Source organism: Aythya marila, assembly GCF_965140915.1.
Source record: "Aythya marila genome assembly, chromosome: 20".
In the NCBI taxonomy this organism is placed as follows: Eukaryota; Metazoa; Chordata; class Aves; order Anseriformes; family Anatidae; genus Aythya; species Aythya marila.
The window spans coordinates 6,671,406-6,695,123 of record NC_139061.1 but is presented as its reverse complement, the minus strand read 5'-3'; the positions used below and the strand labels follow the sequence as shown (position 1 = coordinate 6,695,123).

The 23,718-nt window shown below is 60.3% G+C and overlaps 5 protein-coding genes across 5 annotated transcripts; 3 read left to right on the top strand and 2 right to left on the bottom strand.

Annotated features, from left to right (window-relative positions):
- Positions 1 to 1,981: 1,981 nt before the first annotated feature.
- VTN (vitronectin) lies at positions 1,982 to 4,855 on the top strand. Its single transcript, XM_082776365.1, has 8 exons — positions 1,982 to 2,140; positions 2,373 to 2,492; positions 2,755 to 3,081; positions 3,162 to 3,301; positions 3,396 to 3,552; positions 3,639 to 3,788; positions 4,241 to 4,513; positions 4,668 to 4,855. The coding sequence occupies exons 1-8, from the start codon at positions 2,077 to 2,079 to the stop codon at positions 4,784 to 4,786; spliced, it is 1,350 nt and encodes a 449-aa protein (XP_082632491.1). The 5' UTR covers positions 1,982 to 2,076; the 3' UTR covers positions 4,787 to 4,855.
- A 50-nt stretch (positions 4,856 to 4,905) lies between these two features.
- Positions 4,906 to 9,011, bottom strand: KIF12 (kinesin family member 12). Its single transcript, XM_082776364.1, has 17 exons — positions 8,884 to 9,011; positions 8,515 to 8,580; positions 8,307 to 8,385; positions 8,102 to 8,223; positions 7,870 to 7,945; positions 7,658 to 7,780; positions 7,431 to 7,566; positions 7,218 to 7,309; positions 6,894 to 7,029; positions 6,694 to 6,812; positions 6,482 to 6,586; positions 6,115 to 6,404; positions 5,753 to 5,918; positions 5,608 to 5,673; positions 5,432 to 5,535; positions 5,191 to 5,342; positions 4,906 to 5,080 (listed from the first exon to the last, which is right to left on the bottom strand). The coding sequence occupies exons 1-17, from the start codon at positions 8,937 to 8,939 to the stop codon at positions 5,016 to 5,018; spliced, it is 1,953 nt and encodes a 650-aa protein (XP_082632490.1). The 5' UTR covers positions 8,940 to 9,011; the 3' UTR covers positions 4,906 to 5,015.
- A 440-nt stretch (positions 9,012 to 9,451) lies between these two features.
- Positions 9,452 to 10,831, top strand: SEBOX (SEBOX homeobox). The gene is made up of 2 exons (XM_082776371.1): positions 9,452 to 9,785; positions 9,898 to 10,831. Exons 1-2 carry the CDS (start codon positions 9,507 to 9,509, stop codon positions 10,132 to 10,134), a joined length of 516 nt encoding a protein of 171 aa, XP_082632497.1. The 5' UTR covers positions 9,452 to 9,506; the 3' UTR covers positions 10,135 to 10,831.
- Positions 10,832 to 10,962: 131 nt separating this feature from the next.
- VMA12 (vacuolar ATPase assembly factor VMA12) lies at positions 10,963 to 13,193 on the bottom strand. Its single transcript, XM_082776370.1, has 6 exons — positions 12,987 to 13,193; positions 12,801 to 12,874; positions 12,632 to 12,721; positions 11,697 to 11,739; positions 11,466 to 11,578; positions 10,963 to 11,344 (listed from the first exon to the last, which is right to left on the bottom strand). The coding sequence occupies exons 1-6, from the start codon at positions 13,156 to 13,158 to the stop codon at positions 11,249 to 11,251; spliced, it is 588 nt and encodes a 195-aa protein (XP_082632496.1). The 5' UTR covers positions 13,159 to 13,193; the 3' UTR covers positions 10,963 to 11,248.
- A 74-nt stretch (positions 13,194 to 13,267) lies between these two features.
- On the top strand, positions 13,268 to 23,668 carry POLDIP2 (DNA polymerase delta interacting protein 2). The gene is made up of 11 exons (XM_082776367.1): positions 13,268 to 13,510; positions 15,001 to 15,082; positions 15,733 to 15,830; positions 16,706 to 16,802; positions 17,293 to 17,368; positions 17,954 to 18,061; positions 18,289 to 18,425; positions 19,415 to 19,441; positions 19,624 to 19,749; positions 20,203 to 20,282; positions 21,846 to 23,668. The coding sequence occupies exons 1-11, from the start codon at positions 13,302 to 13,304 to the stop codon at positions 21,958 to 21,960; spliced, it is 1,155 nt and encodes a 384-aa protein (XP_082632493.1). The 5' UTR covers positions 13,268 to 13,301; the 3' UTR covers positions 21,961 to 23,668.
- The last annotated feature ends 50 nt before the right edge of the window (positions 23,669 to 23,718 follow it).

Below are 23,718 nucleotides of genomic sequence, written 5' to 3'. Positions count from 1 at the left end.
GGGGGGACACCCCTGAGCTGTGTGGGGTGGGGCTGGAGGGGGAGGATGGAGCTGGAAGCGATGGCACAGCCGCCTCGCCAGGGCCAGGCTCAGCATCCCAGCTCCCCAGCAGCTGATGTCACCCGCGCCAGGCGCCGCCTCTCCGAGGAGGGGCTCCTCTGCAGCAGCCCCCTCCTCGCTGCAGATGCTCTGCCGGACCCCCAGCCCTCCTCTCGCAGCCCCTGCTGTCCCCCCATCACCCCCAGGGACCCCCCCGTTGCCCTTGTGGCCGATCTCCCTGGGATTCTCCGCACCCAGAGCCAGGGAAGGGGGCGCAGGGCGATGGCACAGCGGTGGCAGTGGTCATGGCGTGGCCGTGGCCCTCTTGGCTCTGTGGCTTGGACGTATTTTGCATCATTGTGGTGGGCCGAGCAGCTCCCCTGGCCGTGGCGGAAATTCAGAGCAGCTCTTCTGGGTGGGCTCGGGATTTGCATGAGAAAAGGAAAGAGCAGAGGCAGCCTGGGCCCCTTTTATTTTCCTTTTTCCAGGCCGGACGTGCTCTGGGCAGAAATGCTCGGGATGCTGCTCGCCAGTGCTGGGAGGAGCAGCTTAAATCCTTGGCTCCAAAAGCAGGCTGCTGCCGGCTCAGACTGGGACTTAAATTCAAGTTGAGGTTTTAATGCCACGGAGCCGCTTTTAATCCTCCCTGAATCCGATACGCGGGGACAGACACAGGAAGGGGACCTCAGCTCACGGCAGCAGACAGCAAACAAGGCGACCCGAGCAGCGCAGGACCGCGGCAGCCCCTCGGCACAGAACAGTAAGAGATTTCCTGATAAGCTCTTATCAGTCCCGGGGCAGCGATAGGGGTGGTGGTGTGGCACGGCAGGAGGGTTGGCTGCCTCAGAGGGGGCAAAAATCAAACCCTTCCCTTCGGCTCCCCCCCGACAAGCCCCGAGAGCTTTGTTGCGCTTCCTTTTGCTTTTGGGGAGGGATTTCAAGCAGCAGAGATCTGCCGGGAGGTTGGTGGGGGCCAGGAGGAGCCGGAGGGCAGATGGTGAGCTTGGGATGAGCTGATCAGCAGGAGCAGCTCCAAGCCCAGCCCTTCCCGTCCCAGCCACCCCAAAAGCCTCGCAGGGCTCGCACCAGGGGTGACACAGCCGGGACCGAGGGGCAGGAGGGGTCAGAGGGGGGCTGCAGGAGAAGCCCTGCCCCATTAGCCCGCTGCTGGTGCCTCTCTAATGCTCTCCCTGTGGGTGGAAGCGCATTTCTCAACACCAAGCTGGACTCTTCCCAGCAAAGGTGGGAGCAGCCAGTGCCAGGAACTGCCCTCAGCAGAGGCAAAGCCCATGGAGAAGAGGGCAGCGGCACCGCCAGCCTGCTCGGCGTTTTATCTCCCCAAAACCCGTCACTTTTTGAAGCCCATCGTGGCGACGCTGCCACCCCGGGCTGGGCAGACCCCAGCGGAGCTCCTGCCCCGGCAGGAGACCTGCTGGAGGTGGCGTTGCCGTCGCCTCGTGCGCTTTTGCTCCTTGCCCCGATTAAATAACCATCCCGGAGTTATCAGGAGCTGTCGAAAGAGCTGAGTCGACATTAATTAGTAACTGAAAAGATTTGTCAGAAAGGGAATGATGGGAGCAAAGTACACAGCCTTTTGTTTGCCTACCGCAGCGAAAGCGCACGGGGCTTCCCCTCTGCCACCCGGCCACTCACCCCCGGCCCCTGCTCCGTGGGCGCAGCGGTGCCAGCGGCCCCATCCCGCCCCTGCCTCCCTTGGGGCTCCCCACTTCTCCTTCCAGCCTGTCTGCCATCGAGAAAATCCCCCAAATCCCCCCCAAAAAACAGTGCTGTTCTGGGAGAGGGTAACCCGGCGCTTTTCCCTTTGCCCTCCGAGGGCTGCTCGAGCTCAGCTCATGCTGTGGGGGTGAGCGGGCAGGGGCAGCGAGCGCCTCTGCCCCATCTCCCTGCACGTTGACCTTGCCCTGTTTGCTTTCCCCGGCCGGGGCAGGCTGAGCAAACAGCGGATGCTGGGGCCCCGGCGACGGCCACGCTCCAGCCCGCTCAGTCGCAGGAGGGCTGCGCTCCTGGCTGCCCACCATGAGGCTGCTGCTGCCTGTCCTGGCGCTGGCCCTGCTGCTCGCCCCGGCCCGTGCTGCTGAAGGTGAGCCCCTCCAAGGGGGCGTGGGGACGGGGTGAGGGTGGGGGTGTCCTGGGTGAATCCCCCCCAGCGTGGTCCTGCACGAAGCGGGCACCGTGGCTGCGTGGGGGGGAGTGGGGAGCGGCGCCCCCGTAGCCCCCAGGGGTGGGTGCCCGTGTTGGGTGCCCTCAATCTGGATGTGGCCACGGCTGCCTTCACCCCACGGTGCTCCTTCCGTGCCCGGTGTCCCTTGCAGAGTCCTGTGAGGGTCGCTGCGATGAGGGCTTCAACTCGCTGCAGAAGTGCCAGTGTGACACCCTCTGCATGTACTACCAGAGCTGCTGCAGCGACTACTCCACCGTCTGCAAAACCAAAGGTACCGGCCCCGCCGCCCCCCCCTGCTCCTGCCACTGGCCTCGGGGGCCTCAGGGGTCCCAACAGAGTCCCAGGCCACCAGCACCGGCTCCTCTCTGCACACCCCCGTGTCCGCAGGGGAATGGCAGGGCTGGGATTTGGCACTGGGGTGCTGCCGTGCCGGGTTTTTTCGGCACCCAGGTTGGTGCCACGGGGCTGGGAGCACCCAAACCCGGCGTGGGGACACCCAGGGCTCCCTGGGACTGACCCGTCCCCTCCCGCAGTGACCCGGGGAGATGTCTTCGCCTTGCCAGAGGACGACTACCTCGACTACGACCTCCCCATCGACACCGGCACGGAACCACCCACCAGGCCGGCAGCGCCCACAGGAGCACCCACGGAGCCCCACACGCCCCTGCCCACGGTGTCAGAGGACGAGTGGGGCACCGAGGAGCCGCTGCTGGAGACGGAGAAGCCCGTGCAGGAGCTGCCCACCACCTCCGACGGGGTCACGGATGAGGGCTCTGGGGATGAAACCGAGGAGCTGTGCAGCAGGAAACCTTTCAACGCCTTCACCGACCTGAAGAACGGATCCCTTTACGCCTTCCGAGGTACCCCGGGGCCCTTTCCCCGGCACGTGCTGCCAGGCTGGCATCCCACCTCTCACCTCCCTCCTCCCCTTTCTCTTCAGGGAAGTATTTCTACGAGCTGGACAAGAGCAGCGTGCGGCCCGGCTACCCCAAGCTCATCAGCGATGTCTGGGGCATCGAGGGCCCCATCGACGCGGCCTTCACCCGCATCAACTGCCAGGGCAAGACCTACCTCTTCAAGGTGGGTCCCCAAATCGCCGTGGCTGTCCCCAGAGCACCCATGCCCGGGGACTCCACACCAGTTTGCTGAACCCCCGATCCCATCACGCCCCCAGGGCAGCCAGTACTGGCGCTTCGACGATGGGGTCCTGGACCCCGGGTACCCGCGCAACATCTCGGATGGCTTCGAAGGCATCCCCAACAACATCGACGCCGCCTTCGCCCTCCCGGCACACAGCTTCCACGGCAACGAGCGAGTTTATTTCTTCAAGGGTAAGGCACAAAACCTCCCCCCCTGCTGCCCGTGGGGGCCGTGAGGGCCCCAGCAGGGCGCTGACGGCCCCGCGCCCATCCCGCAGGCAAGTACTACTGGTCCTATGACTTCGCCCACCAGCCCACGCAGGCCGAGTGCGAGAAGTCCTCGCCCTCCACCGTGTTCAACCACTACGCCTTCATGAACCGCGACAGCTGGGAGGACATCTTCCAGGTCCTCTTCGGCAGCAGGATGAGTACGTGCAGGGCCGGGACATGGCGCGGTGCCAGGCTGTTTGTGGGACCCCCCCTCTGCTCCGACCCCCTGTGCTCAGCCCGCATCCCACCCCTGCCACCCTCGTGTCCCACGCTGCCGAGCCCCTCACCAGTCACTCACACCGCAGCGTCACTGTTGGGGCTGTTTATTCCCACTGGGGCTAAGGATGCTGTTGGAAACCCCAACCCCAGGCAGGAGAAATGAGAGAAGGAGAAGAGGAGAGCACCAGCAGGGCTGTTCCCAGCCTTGGGGTTGGCAAGGGTCAGATCCAGGCTCTGCCTCCCCATGTCCCCATCACACACCCCATGCGGGTGGGGACCCTTCGGACCCCCTTTATGCCACGGGACAGGTGCTGGGGGCTGTCTGTGGGGCTGATGTTGGCTCCTGCATGTCTCTGCCCCCCTCCTAACTCACCCTCTGCCTCCCTGCCAGTCGGGGCGAGCGGCCCGCGGTACATCAGCAGAGACTGGCGGGGGGTCCCCGGGCAGCTGGACGCTGCCATGGCCGGCAGGATCTACGTGGCATCGCAGCAGCCCCGCCGGAGGAAGTCCCGCCGCCAGCGCAAGAGGTACAAGAGCCAACGCTCGATGAATTTGGGGTTCTGGAGCTGGCTGCAGAACGACTCCGACTCCATGGACGCCGAGAGCGACTGGCTGTCGGGATCCAAGTGCGAGACCCTGCAGAGCGTCTACTTCTTCGTCGGGGGTGAGGCTGGGGAGCTGCAGGGACCCCCGTGGGGCTGGGGGGGGGCTCCTCTGGCTCTGCGCCATCCCCGAGCTCTGGGTTGTCATGGGGCTGGCGGTGAGGGCTGGTAGTGGCCCCAAAGCCATGCTGACAGCCCCTTTTCCCCCTCTCCCAGACAACTACTACCGCGTCAACCTGCGCACCAAGCGCGTGGACCTGGTGCAGCCCCGCTACCCGCGCTCCATCGCCCAGTACTGGCTGGACTGCCCGCAGCCCGGGGAGGAGAGCACCTGAAGAGGGCCCAGCACCACGGCCCGGAGCTAGACCGCAATAAACCACGAGCGCCGTGCAGGCTGGAGGGTCGGTCTGTCTGTCTGGCTGGCTGTCGGGGTGAGATGGGCCACCCGTGGTCTGTTGTGCCCCGTGGGGCTGTGGTTGTGCCCCTGGCTGCAGCCAGGCTGGGGCTGGTTGCAGGGTGCAGGGTCCCCTCTGCTGGTCCCGGCTCCGGTGAGGCTGTGGCTGCTCAGATCTGCTCCACCAGCCACCCCAGGGCCTCTTCCCACTGTGGTAGAGGGACAGCTCCGGCGGCTGGCAGCCGGGAGCCACCAGGGTCAGGTCTCCAGCCCCCCAGGATCAGGCCTGCAGCCCCACGGGGCAGGTGCCAGACCCCAAGGCTCTGCCCGTCCCACCCCGCTCACCTCCGGGCTCCAGCAGACCTGGCCCTGGCCACGGCGGGGCCGAAGGCTCGACCTTTCTCTCGGGGCTGGGCCAACGCTCGGGGCCCGGTGGCTCCCGGTTGTCCCGTGGCACTGGGTGCCGCCGAGACGAGCTCCTGCTCCTTCCCCAGCTCCTGCCATGAGCAAAATCCCAACTTGCTGCCTCCCCACGTCCTCGGGGCTTTCCTGATGCCCCAGGGATGGCCCCATCCCCATCTCTCACCTCTTTCCCTGGTGTGGCCGGGAGCTGGGCAGAGCCACGTCCTCCTGGCCGGGCAGCGGGATGCCAACGGGGACCGGCTGTGGCACGGGGAGCCCCGGCAGCACCTGGGGGCCGAGTGGAGCTGTCAGGGTGCTGCTGTGCCCTGCCTGCCCCAGCAGAAGGGACACAAAACATACCTGGGGCACGAGGGCATCAGGCAGACCGGGGCAGCACTGGGGGCAACCGGAGGCTGGAGGCAGTTTCTGCAGGAGGGAGAGGGCAGCGGGTGTTGGTGCAGGCTCCCTGCAGCCCCCACGGGGTGCCCGGGGTCCCCGCGCTCACCGGCAGCTGGTGCCCGGAGGTGGGCATCGCGTGGGGCTGCTGGAGCTGCGTGGGGTGGCCGAGTGGGATGTGGGTGCTCCGGAGAGGGACCCGGCTGCTGCAGGAGCTGCGGGGGGCTCTGTAGGATGGGATGTCACCGCCAGGGTCTGGGGACTTGTGGGGCTGCCTGGGGAGCAGGGAGGGAGCAGGGTAGGGCACGGGCAGCCTGCAGGGAGCCTCCCAGCCCTGCCTCCAGAGCCTCCCTGGGGCAAACATCCACATCCCTCAGAGGCAGGCACTGAGTGCTGCACAACCGGGGGGCTCTCCGGCTCCTGGAGCCCCTTTTTGTGGGTCCTGCACGTTCCAGCAGGACCCCCCCGTACCTGAGCTGCTCGTTCTCCACCACAAAATCCCGCAGGAGGCCATAGAGGCTGGGCCAGGCTGGGGCTCCCTCCGCCAGGAGCTGCCCTTCGGGTGGGGAGCAGCGTGGCCCCCCAGGGCCGGACCTGCCCACCCAGCCCGGCTGTGCCCCCGGCCTCGGGGGGGTCCCCAGCACCTCCCCGCTCCTCGTGGGCACCATGGGCAGGCAGAGCTGCTGGCGCAGGGAGAGGTTCTCCAGCTGCAGGGCCCGGATCTCTTCCTCCAAGCTTTGCAGCAGCTTCTCCCGGGGGACCTGGGAGCACCAAGGGGTGGCTTGGAGAGGGTCCCGGCAGCGGGGCCGAGCATCCTGCCCCTGCCCCGCAGCCCTACCCTGTTGGCCACGGGTCTGGTGGTGACCCTGCGGGCCCGGCTGGCGTAGTGCAGGGTGCTCAGCGTCTCCGAGAGGCAGCGCGAGGACGGGGAGATGCAGGCGACCTGCCAACAAGGAGGAGCAGCAGGTGAGCCTTCCCCTCCATGGGGCAAAGACCCCGTGGCTCCGTGCACCCCAAAACCTCCCTGCCCAGCCTTCTCCACGCACGTACCATCAGCGTGATGCCCCAGCCGCCCAGCGAGCGGGCCAGCAGCCGGGTGAGCTTGCTGTCCCTGTAGGGGATGTGCGTCCGCTTCCCCTGGGGCTTGGCCAGCAGGGAGATGCAGTGTCCTGAGGGAGGATGAGCCACAAAATACGCATCGGGGCCGTAACGGGGTCCGGCAGCTGCTGCAGGGGGTCCCCAGCTCTTACCCAGCGCCAGCAGGCTGCGGTTGATGTTGTTGGCCTCCACGCACAGCTCCCCGGTGGAGCCGGTGTCCTTCACCCGCTCGCTGCCGGCCAGATCCACGAAGCACAGGGTGCCCTGCTTGCTGGGGCTGCTGCTGGGCTGGAGGGGGGAAAACACACCCTGCGGGGTCACACCCTGCTCCTGCATCCCTCCTGCTCCTTCCCCATTGCCCACTGTGGTGCCCAACCCCACCAAAACATCCTCGGGGAGAGGAGGACGCAGCCGGAGAGCCAAATCCACCCCCCCCAGCCCTCCCGCTTTGTGCCCGGAGCAGGATTTGTGCTCACGGCTCGGCTGCGGATGCGGATGGTCAGCAGAGCGTGGCTGCGGCTCGAGTGCTTGTTGAGGGCGTGCGCAGAGGTCCGGCGCCTCCGGGAACCTGCCGGGATGAAGAGCTGCAGGTTGGGCACGCCGCCCCCTGCCCAGCACCACCACCACCACCACCACCAGGTCCAGCACCTCCCGAACGTGCCCCCCCGGCACGGTCCCAGCCCCAGCACCTTGCAGGAGGAGGTCGACGATGGTCTCCAGGCTCTCAAAATCCACGCTCAGCTGGTTCTCGGCGTAGAAGCCGCGGGTTTTGCTCCAGCGCAGGGGCAGGGCGCACGGCGGCCCCGGGCTCAGCAGGTCCCTGACCTGGGGAGGGGACAGACAGACGGACGGATGGCATAGGGGAGGCAGCGGGGACGGGGCACGGGGATGGCAGCGGGGCCGGGTGAGCGCTTACCTGCTCGTTGTAGATCTCCAGGTAGGAGGCACTGAGCGCCAGGCCGGGGCCGTGGCTGCGGCTGTGCTCCAGGAGGCAGGCGAAGGATCTCTGCATCAGCCCCAGCACCGCCGGGGCCTCGCTCTGCGGAGACCGAGGGGGATCAGGGTGCATCCTGACCCCCCACCCCGGGCCGTGAGGAGCCCGTCCTGCTCTCGAGGCCGCTGCTGTACCTGCCCCAGAGGCCCCATCAGGGTGTAGGTCTTCCCCGAGCCCGTCTGTCCGAAGGCGAAGACGGTGCAGGAGAAGCTGGAGAAGGAGGGCGAGCCTCAGGCACGGCCCCGGGGCTGCGGTGTGGAGATGCCACCTCCCGGCCCCATCCCGGCAATGCAAACCTCCTGCTGAGGCCTGCACGGCTCCCGCCTGGTGGGGACGTGGGGCTGGGGGGCTCCGGGGGGGGCTCACCCGTCGATCGCCAGCTCCACCAGCTGCCTCATGCCGCTGCCCTCGAACACGGCCTCCTGCGAGGCGCCCGCGTCGAAGACGGCGCTGAACCCGAAGGTGGCGTCGTGCCTGGCCGCGCTCACCTGGGGACGGTGGCGGTGGGTTGTTTTTTTTTTTTTGGGGGGGGGTCCACGGCTCCTGGACCCCGTGGGGAGGTGGCACTTACGTGGACGGTGCCGTCGCCCAGGCTGTGCACCACCCGCCGGTCCCCTCGGCGCGTCTCGGTGCAGGTCAGCGGCCGGACCCTAACGTGGGGGCGTGGGGGGACACAGAGGTGGCACCGCGTGGGGACCCCCGCTGCGCCCCTGGACGAGGTGAGGTTGATGTTTTGTCTGGTCCCTGCCGTGTCCCCAAACCCGCCGCGTCCCCCTTACCTCAGCACCACCCTCAGGCGCGTTTCTCTGCCCTCCACGGGTCCCTCCTGCTCCGCTCCGGGGCTCCTTGGGGGAAAAAAAAGGGGGTGCGGGGTGGTGGTTGACCCTACAGCGGGGTCCCCCCAAGGAGAGGAACCCCCAGCCATGCTCCTGCTTTCCTCCTTTTTCCCCCTGCACCCCCAGCACCTGGCAGAGTTCGGCGTGCAGCTTCCCCACCATCCCCACACGGGGCCACCCCATTCCCCCCACCCCAGCATTTTTAGGGTCCCAGCTCCCCTCCCAGCCACCCAGGCGGCCACGTTGGCTGCTCAGGCCCCGGTCGCTGTGGCACGGGGTGACCTCGGTCCCCTCCGTCCCCCGTGGACTTACGCTCGCTGCTGGCCCCGTGGCAGCGTTCTGGGCCGTGCGCCCCGTCGGGGCTCCATTCGCCCCCCGCGCCCCTCGCTGGGGGCGGCGGCGGCGCCCGCTTGGCCCCACTGGGAGCCACGGCGCAAACTGGTACCACGGCTCGGTTAAACATTCACCCGTGCCAGCCCCGCGGGAGAGCCGTGGTGACACGGGGGGGGGTTGGAATGAGGCTGGGGGCAGGCAGCGGGTGCTGCACGGGGTCGTTTTATCCCGGGGAGGGGGCTCGGGGGGGCTGCGGTGTCAGTTGGGCTGGTGCTGGATCCCCCGAGCCCCCCTCCTTGGTTTGGGTTCCTCTGGGTGCCCCCTTTTTTGGGGGGGGAGCCGTCGAGGGGGGGGAAGTGCTGGGAGCTGGGGGGGTTCCTGGGGGCTGGAGGTGCTGGGGGCACCACCCCGAGGCCTGTAGGGTGCTGCCGTCGGGGGGCACCGAGCGAGGAAGCATCCCCGGGAGAGAACCGGGGAGGGGAGAGCTGGGGGGGGGCCCGGTGAGCACCGCCCGCTCGGGGCGGTCCCGGTTTCCCCCCCCCTTCTCCCGGGAGGGGATAAAAAGCGGGGTTGGCGGCGGGGCTGGGGGGGAACCGGGCAGGATGAGCGCGGCCCCGGGCACCTCCCGCGCCCCCCAGGCGCTGCTCCGCTTCCCCGACGGGGCGGGAGGACCGGGCAACGGGAGGGGGAAAGCAGCGGCGGTGGAGGGGGAAAACCGGTCCCCGGGACCCCCGGGGGGGCCACGGAAGAGGCGGCGAACCACGTTCAGCCGGGGGCAGCTGTGGGAGCTGGAGCGAGCCTTCGCCGCCGTGCCCTACCCGGACATCGCCACCCGGGAGCGCCTGGCCGAGCTCACGCAGCTGCCCGAGGCCAAGATCCAGGTGAGCGGGGTCGGGATCCCCCCCATCCCCATCCCCGGGACCCCACTCCTCACCCTACAGGCCGTCCCCAAGCTCCCTCCGTCCCTCCCGGTGTCTCTTTGCCTCCCCCCAGGTCTGGTTCCAGAACCGCCGTGCCCGCAGGATGCGCAGCGCCAAACCGGAGCCGCCACCGTCGCCGCCCGGGGAGCGGGACCTGCCCGCGGTGCCCCCCGATGGCACCGTCCACGTTGTCCCCGTTGTCCCCGCGCTGCCAGCACCCCACAGCCCCGCTCGGGGCCTCCCCACCTCGCTGGGCTCCATCTCCGACCTCATCTACAGCGCGGCCATCACCAACCTGGGCGAGCCGTAGCCATATCGGGGTTTTCGGCCCCAATTTGACGAGGGTGCGGAATCACCGCCGGGCCCCGCGCTCCCTGCGGTGCCATCCAATACCCTAAATGCCAGGGAGGCCGTGGCGGGGCCGGCTCCCTTTAATCCCGCCTAATCTTTGGGAGAAATACCTTAATCTGAGGCAGGATCCGCGGATGATTGCGGCGCGGCCGCCCCTAATCCGCGGGCACGCTCGCAGGTGCTGGGGGATTTCCCCGTATCGGATATTGCAGCGTGCTGCCAGAGGGGCTTAGCTGCCATCGAGCACTAATCACCATGTCCCACCCCGGCGTTCTGCCCGCCTGCCAGGTGTTTACGTCCCCCCGGGGTCTGGCTGTGCCCCCTCCTCGCCACGAGGACCCGGTGGGCTCCACGAGCAGGGTCTCTCGCCCTCAAAGGGGGCTCCGGGCAATTTTTGGCACCCCCAGGTGCAGGAGAGGCGATGTGGCAGCCTCCAATGTGATCCTTTTCACGTGTGAGGGCTCGGTATGAGCTCCACGGAGGGGCTGCCTGTTTGCTGAGTGTTTGGGGACGAGGCCAAGCTGGGTGCTGACCCCACTGGACCCCGATCTACATGGAGAGGGAAAGCGCCTGTCACCAAATGTGGCCAGGGGCAGGTCACGAGCGAGTAACGAGTGAGTAACGAGTGAGTAACGCGCTCCTTAAAGTGTGCAGGGGACCAGGTGGGAGCAGGGAGGACAGGCAAAGCGAGGGCACCGCATTCTGCAGGAGGGAGCACGATGCGGGGCGCGGGGGGAGAGGGGAGCTTCGTGGCAGCGATAGCTCTGAGGTGCTGACAGCGCCGCAGGGTCACAAACACGAGGTTATTTATTTCCAGAGCGAAAGCACAGCAGCTTCACAGAGCTGGACCAGCACCAGCTCACGCTCCTCTCCGTGCTGGGGTAGTAAAAGTTCACAGCCGGTCCCTCTTCGCCCTGCGGCTGTGGGATTTTTTAATCCCCCATTCATCTCAGGAACGTTCAGGTCCACCAGCTGCCAACGCAGAGATAAGCCTGCCCCACACCAACGCCTCCCGGGGCGGCCCAAAGCCTCCAGCACAGCGCGAGCACCGCAGCTCGGGGGGTTGCACGTGGTTACAGCTTCCCCAGGTCCCCTTCGAGGGTCCGCACCATGACGTAGAGCTCCGCCAGGCCGACCACCGAGGCCACAATTACCGCCGAGAGGACGCGCTGAGGACACAAAACGAGAGCAGTGACCACGTGTGAGCGGTGAAGCTGCTGCTGGGTGCTGGGAAACGCCTGCTGCTCCTGCCCGAGGGGTGCAGAGCGCTCCACGAGCGGGCTCACTCACCGCCGCGGTCTCCGCGAAGACGTACTGGCTGCCCAGGTAGGTGCAGGCGAACGCGGCCACCACGGTGACGATGTAGTTGAAGACAGTGATGACCACGGCTTTCACGGAGCGAACTGGGGAGGAGGGAAAAGAGGATTGCTTTTAGGTAAGGCTGGGGGCACGCTGCAAAACTGCTGAGTGAATCTGCCTGCGATGGCCTCCGCTGGGCTGCAGGAAGGCTCGAGAACTCACCTTGCCTCCCAAAGTCAGCCAACGTCCCACCGCGGTTCATGTCCTAAAGGAAGGGATTAAAACAACTCGTGTTCTGTTGTGTTTTCATGTTAACTGCAGAATAAAAGCAATACCAAAACCCTGTCCTGTCCCTAAGGCCCAGTTGGAAGTTTGGGAAGCTCCCGCTGGGCCCTCCACAGAGATTTCTGGATTTATGCTTCTGGTCTGATTCGGTGACAATAAGGGGTAATTTTAAATCAAAGCATTTATCGGAGTTTGTGTTCTCCTACATGGAGTCTGCAGGTTTCTCTGGGAGATCCTAGAGGGTCTCACCTTGTCATCTGTGTTCATGACTGGCTTGTCAAAACAGTCGCTGTCCACGAAGATCTCATTCAACCCAGTTTTTACTTGGGCATGAATGAGCTCACTTCAAAACTAAAGTAAATATTGAATAGTTCAGAGAATGGCAGCACAAATACTCACACTAAAAAATTGACCTAAGATGCTTGGTCTCCCAGATCAAAACCTGTCATCTTCCGGCATGGTGAGCTGCTCCAAGTCCCTGTCTTCTATTCCACTCTCCCCATAACCCCGCCCTGCCTCTCTGGCCTCAGCACCACATCTACTGTCCCCAGGTATTCGCAGCGCACGCTGCTCAGGTCCCTGTCCCCCTCCCCTCTGCACTGCATTCACTCTATAAAGAAAACTTATTTGGCTGTCGGATTGCTTTTGGCCATGCTTTTGAGGATGAATCACGATGGGGCAGTCGGCAATGCACAGACACAGATGGCAGCACCACGGGCTTAGAAAGCTAAGCAACTTCTGTTCTTCACACCAGTACCAGCCTGAAGATGAAGGTGGCTAACACTGGTGTGACAGGGCAGGGTGTTTTTTTGCCTGTAGGACATTTGGATTTTCCTTCTCCTGGCTGAACCGTCTGCGTCCGGGCCCCTCACCTGGCCGGTGACGTTGCGGGTCATCCTCCGGTACTCCTCGTTGGCCAGCTTGGCCTTGATCCTCTCCAGCCGCGCCACCAGCTCGGGGTTCTGGGGGCAGAGCACAGCTCCCGTCAGGGCTGGGGGGCTGGGGGCTCCCGGCCCGACCCCAGCACCGACCCTCACCTACCCGCGGCTGCACCGGCACCTCGGGCACGGCGATCTCGCTGCCTTCCAGGAGCTGGTAAAGAAACAGCGGCGAGCCTGCGAGGGGGAAAACGTCGAGATTAATGGATTTTAACGGATTTTAACGGATTTTAACGGACGTCAACGGCGGCGCGGCGCGGCCCGGCCGAGCAGGCCCCGCACAGCCCACCTGCCTCCCGCAGCCCGCTGTGCAGCCTCCTCAGCAAGCTGAACGGCACCAGGCCACCCTCAGAGCCCACAGCGTCCCGCAGCTCCTCCCGCAGCTCGGCGGGGAGCCCGGCCAGCTCCTCTCCTTCCACCGCTCCCCTCAGGCGCGGCCCGGCCCTGACGGCGGCCGCCATCTTGCGGCGCCCGCCTCCCCTCACCTAGGCGACAAGGAAGGGCGGAACCATAGAGACGGGCGGGCTAGAGCGGCGCCTCGGCGGGCAGAGGAGGGACGGGAAGCGGGGAGGGGGCGCGCGGTGCACTGTGGGCCGGCGGCGGGATGTCGGGCGGCGCGGCTCGGCGGTACGTGGCGGCCGCGCTGGGCCGGTGCCGGGCCCGGGGGCTGCCGCTGTGGGAGCCGCTGAGGGAACGGCTCCCGGGACGCGGGGTGACGCCTTTAGGAACGGGGGGAGCCGCCGCTGCCGCTGCTGCGGCTGTCGTCTTGCCGCTGTTGCCGCCGCTGCCGCCGCGGAGGCATCTGTCGTCGCGGTGAGGCGCTGAGGGGGGAGGTGGGGAGGGGGGCTTTGGGGGTGCTGAGGGGAGTGGGGGGGGTTAAAGGGGTGAGGGGGTTTAGGGGGTGCTGAGGGGGCTGTGAGGGGGGTTTGGGGGGTGCTGAGGGGGGTTGGAGGGTTCTGAGGGGGTTTAGGGGGGTGTGAGGGGTTTAGGGGGTGCTGAGGGGGACTTAAGGGGTGCTGAGAGGGTGCTGAGGGGGTTGTGGGGGTGCTGAGGGGGGTGAGGGAGCGCTGAGGGGGCTGTGAGGGGGTTTGGGGTGTGCTGAGGGGGTTTAGGGGGGCGGTGAGGGGGCTGTGAGGGGCTTTGGAGGGTGCTGAGGGGGCTTAGGGGGCGGTGAGGGGGCTGTGAGGGGCTTTGGGGGGTGCTGAGGGGGCTGTGAGGGGGGTTTGGGGGGTGCTGAGGGGGGTTGTAGGGTTCTGAGGGTGTTTAGGGGGTTCTGAGGGGGTGTTAAGGGTTGCTGAGGGGGTTGTGGGGGTGCTGAGGGGGCTGAGGGAGTGTTGAGGGGGCTGTGAGGGGGTTTAGGGGATGTTGAGGGGTCTGCGATGGGTTATGGGGGTGCTGAGCAGGCTGTGAGGAGGGTTTTTGGGTTGCTGGGGGGTTTAGGGGACGCTGAGGGGGCTGTGGGAGAGTTTAGGGGGTACTGAGGGGGGATTGGAGGGTTCTGAGGGGGTTTAGGGGGTGCTGAGGGAGCTGTGAGGGGCTTAGGGGTTTCTGAGGGGGGTTTTGGGGGTGCTGAGGGGATTTTGGGGGTGCTGAAGAGGGGTTTAAGGGGTGCTGAGAGGTCTGTGATGGGTTGACGGGGTGCTGAGGAGGCTGTGAGGAGGGTTTTTGGGGTGATGGGGGTTTAGGGGGTGCTGAGGGGGCTGTGAGGGGGTTTTCAGGGTGCTGAGGGGGTTTAGGAGGGCGTTGAGGGGACTGTGAGGGGGTTTAGGGGGCGTTGAGGGGGGTTGGGGAGCACTGAGAGGGATGAGGGGGTGCTGAGAGGGCTGTGAGGGCATTTGGGGGTTGCTGAGGTGGGTTTAGAAGGTGCTGAGGGGGCTGTGAGGGGGTTTTGGGGGTGCTGAGTGGGGTTGGGAATGCTGGGAAAGGTGGGAAAGGAGGCGTCTGCGTGGGGGTGATGTGGAAAAGGAGGGGTTTTGGGGGGTTTGGGTGGGGGCAAGGTGGGAGAGGGAGGTCTGGGGAGCTGAGGTGGGAAAGGTGGGGTGGAATCTGGCAGTGTCTGGGGGGGGATGAGGTGGGAAAAGGGGAATCTAGGAGGGTCTGAGGGAGGCAAGTGAGGAAGGTGGGATCTGGTGTGTCTGGTGAGGTAGGAAGGGAGGGTTGGGGGGGTACTGGGGGTGGAAGGCTGGGGAGCAGGGCTCCGGCAGGGGTGCACGATGCCCTGTGGGAGGCTCGGGGCTGGGGCTCAGCTCTGTGTGCACCCCGCACGGTGCAGTGCTGGGGACAAGCCGCCTCTCTGCTCCTAGGAACCGTCCCGAGGGCAAAGTGCTGGAGACAGTGGGGGTGTTCGAGGCACCGAAGCAGCATGGCAAATACGAGACAGGCCAGGTGAGCGCTCCTGGGGCGCGGCGCTGACCCCCTGGGCTCTTTCCACAGCCCTCGGGTGGCTGCGGGACCTGCAGGGTAGCAGTGGAAGGCCAGAGGTTTCATAGACCAGTGTGCCTCGTCCCTGCTGGGTCTGCAGTTTGTCAGTCATCTGACAATGGCGAGCTGATAAGAATCTGCAACCCGACAGAGCTGCTCGTGCAGAGAGATTTGCTCTGCGGGTTTTATTTAAGCATTTTCTCCCCTTAGCAGCAAAAGAACCAATTGCTGAATCTGAGACGCAGCAGCTGAACTTGTCATTGGTGCGTGTACGACTCGCAGATCTGTTTGTGTTCCTGGGCAGTCCCTTCTGTCCTGCTCGTCCTTCTGCACGTGGGATGTTCCAGTGCTTTGTTCCTGGTGGAGCCGTTCAGTTTTATGGGACAGAGGGGACGTGGATTTGTTCTCTCGTCCCAAACTGTTCATGTTCCCTCTCTGTTTTTGCTGTGCTGGTTATACCTGCATTCCCATCTAGCACATTCAGTCTTGTTCTAAGTGTTTCTCGTTAACTGAGGTAGCTTTTTCCTTAGATATTTTCAGAAAAGGGGCTTTTGGGCTCGTGCTTCCTGCTGTAGCCAGCTGTGTATTCAAACGCAGTTATTTGTTCCTTTCAGCTCTTTCTTCACAGCGTGTTTGGCTATCGAGGAATAGTTCTGTTTCCCTGGCAAGCCAGGCTCTATGATCGAGATGTTGCTTCTCCTGTCACAGAAAAGTAAGGATTTTTTCACGTTTATATGCTATTGTATTTTTTTGTTTGCACTTTTGTTTGCACATTTGCACTTCTTAGCAAGTTTCCTGCTTCTTGAGGACAGCGGTGTGGTTCTGTTTTGTGTGAAGATGAACTGGAAGAGGGGTGCTCAAATAAGAGACAGTGCATTGGTTTTCTGTTAGAGACTGGATGGAAGTATGAAGGAAGAGTGTGTGCGTGAGAGAGAAAGGGGAGAAAATATCCTGCCTTCTTTTTAATAAAGCAAAACTTAGTTTTGTTTTGCTTAGTTTAACTTGCTCCTGTGTTAAAATTTCAGGCTGCTTCCTTTATAGGTTGCCAGTGAGTTGGATTTGTCAGCAGCCTTCCCCCCAACTTCCCCCCACTGTCCACTTTCAACCCCCCCCTAGGCCAAGTTCATCCTTCTGTTGATTGAGTCACCATTCACTTCTCTGCTCTCTTCAACTTGTTTTCCCCTGACTGGTTTTGGAGGCGTGCCAGTGAGTGTTTGGACTCGGAAGGGGGTGAGGAGTGAGCAGATAGGGAGTAAGAGGGCAGTAGGAATACCTGCCCCAGCCAGGAGGCTGGGCTGAGCAGAGAGAACTTCTGAGTCTGAAAAGAGAGATGTGCTTGTGAGAAACACTGCTGGTTGTCATCTCAGCTCACCTAGCCTTGTATGAGTGGCTGATGCGAGTTTAATTTGGGTGGAATCAAGCAATTACAGCCTGTGAAATGCATTTTAAGAAGTTGTTGGCTATGAACGTGCTTGGTCCTGTTAACAAAGGCTTGCTGCTGTCTTGAAGTGAGCTCCCTCCTGTTTCGAGTCCCAGCTGAAGCAGGGGTTAGTGTGTTTGTGCTCAGTGCTCTGCTTTTCTCTTCAGGAGTGAGAACGCGGCAGGCCATGGTTCCAAAGAGGTCAAGGGCAAAACGCATACCTACTACCAGGTGCTAATAGATGCCCGGGATTGTCCACATATAGTAAGTAACGAATGTCACCTTGCTGTTGAAACTCAGATACCTTCTCTGATGTGAAGGCTTTTCTATCAGTGGCCGTAGCTCTAAGTGGTTGTGATGGCTACCTTGGGTCTTTGTCCTGGGATCGTTTGGAACCTGTAGGACAGATTTGTTTTTCAAGTCGTAATTTCCCTGAGAAAACTATTCTGGAATGTCATGTGACTGTTTTCTGGATAATGTTTACCCTTTCCAACCTCTCTTCCTCCTCCTGTTGGCATTCCTTTTCTGGTGCATGGAAGTAATTATAAACGTGGGTTGCAGCACTGAAAATGTTTTCCACTTGTTTGAGAGAAGAGTTAGTCCAGAGGAACTTAAAAGTGGGCATGTTCTGAGGTGAATTGGTTACATAAGCCAAATGTTATGTGCTGTACAAAGAACGATAGTAAACTGAAGCACAAGTGCAAACTGACATGCAGCAGTCCGTTCTGAAAGACTTAAACGTCTCTTTTCTCAGTCTCAGAGATCACAGACAGAAGCAGTGACGTTCCTGGCAAATCATGATGACAGCAGAGCCCTCTATGCCATACCAGGTGGGTAAGGGGTGCCTCTAACCTCTGGAGACGCGGGTTGTCATGTGGTGAGCTCAAAACAGTCTTGAAAATTTACTCCTACCAGCGAAGTAGCGGAGCACTTAGGGCATTCCTGTAGTAGCCCTGCCTGTGCTTTAGGGCCCTGCTAGAAAAAACAGAATTACTAAAATGTGTGAGGCCATTTTGGGGAGATATCAGTTGGGCAGACTCTGGTCAGACAAAGGCATGACTACACTGAGCTAGGGAGACACAAATCCCATACGCACACCCTGGTGCATACGAGCTGTTCTGCTTTATTTATTACCAGGACCACTACCTACCTCTCTCATCATGTACATTTCCTGCCTAAAGTCCTTCTGGGAATCATCCCAGAATCCATCCTATGCAGAAATATCCCAGGAGAACGCTGCTGAGTTTATTACTGGCCCATTTCCTCCCTTCTTGCTTGCAATCATGGTATCAACATTGATTTCTGCTACAAAGTCTTTTTATTAACTTCTCACTAGTGTGATCTGTCTCTCTGCTGGGGACTTCAGAGCTGCTCTTTGCTGGAAGTTCAACTGTTTTTGGGGTTTATTTTTCCAGGTTTAGACTACGTAAGCCATGAAGATATCCTTCCCTACAGCTCCACCGATCAAGTGCCCATCCAGCACGAGCTCTTTGAGAGGTTTCTCATGTACGACCAAACAAAAGGTAACTTCTGTCCTCTGAGGTAAATCCCCAGAGCCAGCCAGATGCTTGGGGTGTCTGTGACAATTATCAAGAGGCCATTATCCTGAATACAGCGTGAAAATCGTGGTCTGGTTTGGATTTTGTTACAGTAAAGCCTCCTTTAAGTAATCGTTTGTAACTCTGCAGGCAGTTGCTGAGGGGATGTGGCTGCAACACGTTTATGAACTCCAATCTTTCCCTCCCCACAGTTCCACCTTTTGTAGCAAGGGATACACTGTGTGCGTGGCAGGAGAAGAACCACCCCTGGCTGGAGCTCTCCGATGTGCACCGAGAAACCACAGAGAACATCCGAGTCACGGTCATCCCTTTCTATATGGGCATGCGGGTAGGTGTGTGCTGCATCTGGCTGCGTTAGTGCTGTGAGCTGGTTCACTTGCATGTTTTTCTGAGGGCAGTTCACTCGCTGAAGGTACCTTCTGCTCACTGGAGAAATCACTTTTTGATCCCAGTTGTAATTTTGTTGTCATTACGTCCAGCAGAGGTATGATTATGGAAATATTTGTCATTAGTGTTTTGGAGACTCCTGCAGATTGGCTTTCTCTTGTTATTTGTAGGATGGGGAATACCCTGGGCTTCTCTGCAGAACACTGTTAGCGAGATATTTAGGAAAACTTTTAAACTGGCCCTTTACTGCCTCAGTTGCAGCTGGACATGTGCGTAAGGTGGCACCAAGGCCATCTGCCCAGATAACGAGCCCGTTATCCTGCCAGTGGTGAGGTTGGTGGGTGCTGACCCGCTTCCCAGCTCTGATGCAGGTTACAGGGTTTGGCTACAGACTGGATTTAGCTGATAACCACGCACACTTCATAGCATCTTCACGTGGGCCTCCCAAAATAATAAGGCTCCAATAGACTTCTGAGCGGGAGGGCTGGGAATTACAGCAGCAGTTTGAGTTCTGAGCACAGCTGCTGTGATGGGCGAATGTTCTGGTGTGGAGCTGCAGCTTCTGTGGAGCCCAACTGATGTTTGTCCTAACCTCGTCGGGGAAAACAGGTGCCTGAAAGCAAGGAAACGGAGGAAACGGGTGGTTTTAGAGCTGTAGAAAGTGCGTAATTAAGATGGAGATCGACCCTCCCTAGTCACGAGATCCCTGCCAACCTCCCAGCTTGTGATTACATGTCTCGAGCAGAGCCAGTGCCAGGTGGTAACTGCTGGGCTGCCTCGGGGAGCAGCTGTCCCTGCGCTCATGTGAGTTGTCTGCGTCAGGCTGGCGTGGAGCGAGAGCCCCCGTGCTTGTGCTGTGCTGACAGCTGAAGAGGTTTTGGCGCTGAGCGTTGAAGGGCAGCTGCTAAAGTGTTTTGTTTCTCTTGACAGGAAGCCCAGAATTCCCATGTCTACTGGGTAAGTGCCTTTTGTTTTGCGAAGCAGCTAAAGGGAAGGAGTTTATTTGCTGTGGCATCACTGCCGTGTGATAAGCTCTGAGGGAGAGTAGCCCTTGCCTGGCAACTGTTTCCCAGTATCGGCTGTGGGTTATCAACTGTTTGCAGCTGATGCTCGTTAATAACAACTTCTCTTCCATCCAGTGGCGCTACTGTATTCGCTTGGAGAACCTTGACAGCGAAGTGGTACAGCTCCGAGAACGGCACTGGAGGATATTTAGCTTGTCTGGCACCTTAGAAACAGTCCGAGGCCGCGGTGTTGTGGGAAGGGTAGGTATTGTGCAGCTTCTGGTGGGAAGCGAACTCTTTGCTGGAGTCCTCTCCCTTGGATTGGTTTGCCAGGAGATTGCTTAGCGGGCAAAAGAAATGTGTGGAATAGAAAATAGGCAGTGGGGAAAAAAAGAAATGTAAGGTTTTTATTTGGTATTAGTTTGTGTGAATTGAAATCTCACAGTGAGTGTTAAAGAATGCTCATAACTGACTGATAATGGGGAAACTGGAATAATGAGTAATTCTGGTGCTGCTCACTGGGCAGGTTGTTTGCCGTGTAGTTGGGAGCGATGCTTAGAAGTTAAGAAGCAGAAAACAGGAACTGGTGCCAAATGTCATAATGAAGGTTGTGATTCTCTTTTTCTTCTCGCTGTGTACATCTGTTGATGCCTGTCTGTGGAGGAATCCAAAGATCCGTTGCTGATGTAGAGTGGTCTCTTCTTGTCTCCTCAGGAGCCAGTTTTATCCAAAGAACAGCCAGCATTTCAGTACAGCAGTCACGTCTCCCTGCAGGCATCCAGTGGTCACATGTGGTAAGAAGCACTTATTACTGCGGTAGTGGTTTAGATGTAGGACCCCACAGCGCTCAGCTGGGATGCAGAGTGTGCAGTCTGGAGCTGTGGCTTCAAGGTGGGTGGAAACGGACTGGCCGGGACGCATTTGGTAATTAAAAGGGGTCTTTGTATGAGCAGCTTCTTGGGAGCACTAATCCCAGCTCGTGGTAAGGAGAGCTCTTGAGGCTCTGCACCAAGAGAGGCTCCGGGTAAACTTCTCCTCCTCCTCTGGTCTGTACTGGGCTGGACTGAAAAGACATGAAGCAATTCTCCATCACCTGCTGCTGCACTCAGTTTCTGCCCTTTTCAGTCCTTGCTGCGAGGGATGAGGCTTCACGCTGGTGTTTCCCTAGGCAGCAGAGGATTCCTGCACAAGGATTCCTGCTCTTTGGAGAGGACTGCCCTTTTGCTGGGCTTTGGTTTTTGTCCCTGAGTGAAGCTGTGCAGTTCTGTGTCCACAAAGAATTAGCTTGTAGGGTTACTCCAGCCAAGGCCTTCAGTTTAATTTGCACCCAAGTCCCCTCCTGTCTAAGTGCAGGCAGGAAGGCGCTCAGCCCGAGGTGTTTTTCTGCTGTTCTGTGGGGTTAAAGCAATTTCCTCTTGTTTTACATTTCAACTGGGTTAGTGCATTCAGTGTTGTCTCTGAAGAAGAAACGCGCAGCCACCTCTCGCCTGCTGTGTGACAGGTCTCTCTGGTCTCAGTAAATCTGTTTCAGATGTTAAGCTGCCTTTGAGTGGGGGAAAAATGTGAGAGCAGCTTTTTGTCTACCAGATACAGCCGTGTTTGACACGTTCCGCACTGTGAGTGGCCTGAATGTATGTCCTGGGGAACAGAAATAGACGTAGTGTTTGCATTTTTTGCCCCCTTTCTCTGCATACGCCCTGAAGGGAAGGAGATAAAGGCTCTGAAGCTCAGAAGCTGCTCAGCTTGAAGTCGTTTTTTGTTGTGTGCTTTCTGTGACGTGAGACCCGTTACTCTCCGCAGCCCTCGTGCCCGTGCTCTGCATTTCAGGGCAGTGGGGCTGCTTCCAGGGACATGGCAAATCCCTCGTACGTTCAGGGACAGCCAGACTCGGTTCTTCAGTGCCCTTTTCTGAAATGCAAAGCAGGAGCTGCTGCAAATTGCATCCGTAATGAGATTTGGTGTTATCACAGACGACTGGTGGGGCTTCTGCCAGGGAACACGCATCCGAATTCACTTGTAATCGGTTTGTAAAAATAGCTCTGGTGGTTCTGCCTCCTGTGGGACGGGTGTGAGGTAAACACTGCTGCAGATGCTTGGAGTGCGCTCACCTCCTGGAGGATCCAATCGTGACATCTTTATTCAGGAAAAGTGGATTAGAGATGTGATGTAAACTGCCCGGGAGCCTTCCAATAAATGAGTCATCTTGGCAGAGATGTGCTTGCTGCCGAGCCGACCTTGCAAACGCAGCCCCAGAGCCCCTCTGCAGGATACAGACGAGCTTGTTTCTTACCTCCTAGCTGCTGACGACCGGCTGCGTGTTCCCTGCCCTCAGCGTGACCTCTGCCCTTATTTTGCAGGGGCACTTTCCGATTTGAGAGGCCCGACGGCTCCCATTTCGATGTCCGAATCCCACCCTTTTCTCTGGAAAGCAACAAAGACGAGAAGACCCCCCCGTCCGGCCTTCACTGGTAGAGCAGCGGGAGCGCCGGGACCCACCGAGAACTGTGTGTGTTGTAGCCCTTTGCCTCCCCCTCGTGCCGCAGCCAGGAACACGGAGCTTTTAAACCTTTTAAACCATTTTCGTTTTAACCGTTGTCTAACGGGGGAGGCTGTTTGTTTTCTTTTTTTTTTTTTTTTTTGAACTTTAGTACTGGCTCTCTCAGGCTGCTTGTAACCATAAGCTGTGTTACCGTTAACCCTTCCCTTCGTGGCAGCCGCTGGGGTTGGAGCTGGGGGCCGTCGAGCTGTGCTGCTGCAGAAGAAGATTTCCCCTCAGCGAGCCCGGAACCTCTCCACCGTGTTGTGAATTCTCTGCCATGTGAGGTTTCTCTAATAAACTGGCCCTTCCAGTTGCAACCAGTCTTCCTTTATAATCCGAGGCCCCGGGCTTTGCCTCGTAGCTCCCTCCTCGCCCAGCTGTAAAGAGGAATTGGCCCGGCCAGAAGGCAGCAGCGAGGATGTGTTTGGGAAGCTCGGCTTCCCTCGCGAGGCGCAGCCTTCCTGCAATGCAGCTGCTTTCTGGGACTGAGCCAGCGTGTGGCAGGGCAGCCCGTGAGCCGCGCTCCCCCTTGCTCAGCTTGCCTGGGCTCTGCGCTAGAGCGATGCAAAGCTCGTTTTGTGCTGGGGGAGAGGGCGCAGAGGGGGAGAGGTGGGTTGTGAGCAGCCTGCCAGGTGCCTTCATGTGCAGCTGCGGTAGTGCAGGGGAGCTAAGGGCGTGTGGGCAAGCAGCCTCCTGCCCCATGAAGGCTTGCTGAGCTCTAGGAATACAAAACGTGGCTCTGTTTTCTTGGGAGTTTGTGCTTTGCCAGGAGTTGATTGTTTCAACCTGGAGTAGCCGCCCGCAGTGAGGTAGCGCCTGGCTTCTGCTCTTGCTCACTCAGCTCAGCAGGGTGTGATTTTGGGTCCTGTGTGCCGCGGGCCCTGCACAGGTCAGTGAAATGCCCGTAAGTTTACTGTGCATGGATCTCTGGGGATTTTACTTTTATGTGTGTAGGGCCACCGTGCAAATCAGCAGCTCCAAGGGCTGGGAGCCTCCACAGCTGCTGCCGCCTGTCTCAGGCGGGGGCTCTGCAGGGGGCAGAGGCTTTTTGGTGGCTTTGTGATGGGAAGCCTAGGCAGAAAGAGTCTCAAACTGCTCCTTTTCCCTAGCCTTGCTTAAATAGCGAGGGATAAATCACTCACGGGACTGTTTTTCCTGGTTCCCTCGAGTCCTGCCCTCTTCACTTCCCGCTCTGAAGGCAGTGTGGGGCTGTCACAGCTGGTGGGCAAGGGTGGGGAGAGCCTGGATGCTGTCCTACAGCCAGCAGCCACCTGTATAAGGAGAATTAATTACTACTGCTTAAATAATGCTTGTTTTTCACCCGCCTTTTCCCTTCTGTGACTTTTTCCCTGTCAGGCAGGGCGTTGCTCTGCCTTACAGCTGCCCTGCCTGCCCCTGGGGGTGCCGACCTCATCCTCCCGGGCAATCGCACTGCTGCTGTCAATGCTTAACCCTATTTTTCGGGAAACCCTGACGCTATTTCTCGGGAAACACTATTTATCAGGAATGGATTGATTAGAATGGATTGTCAGGCATTTATTAATGAAAATCCCTTGTCAAAAATCGCTGTCAAAAAAAAAAAAACAAACAAAAACAACAACAAAAAAAAAAAAAAAAAAAAAAAAAAAAAAAAAAAACAAACGGCGGCGGGGCACGGGGATCTGTACGGACACCACCAATAAACTGCTGAA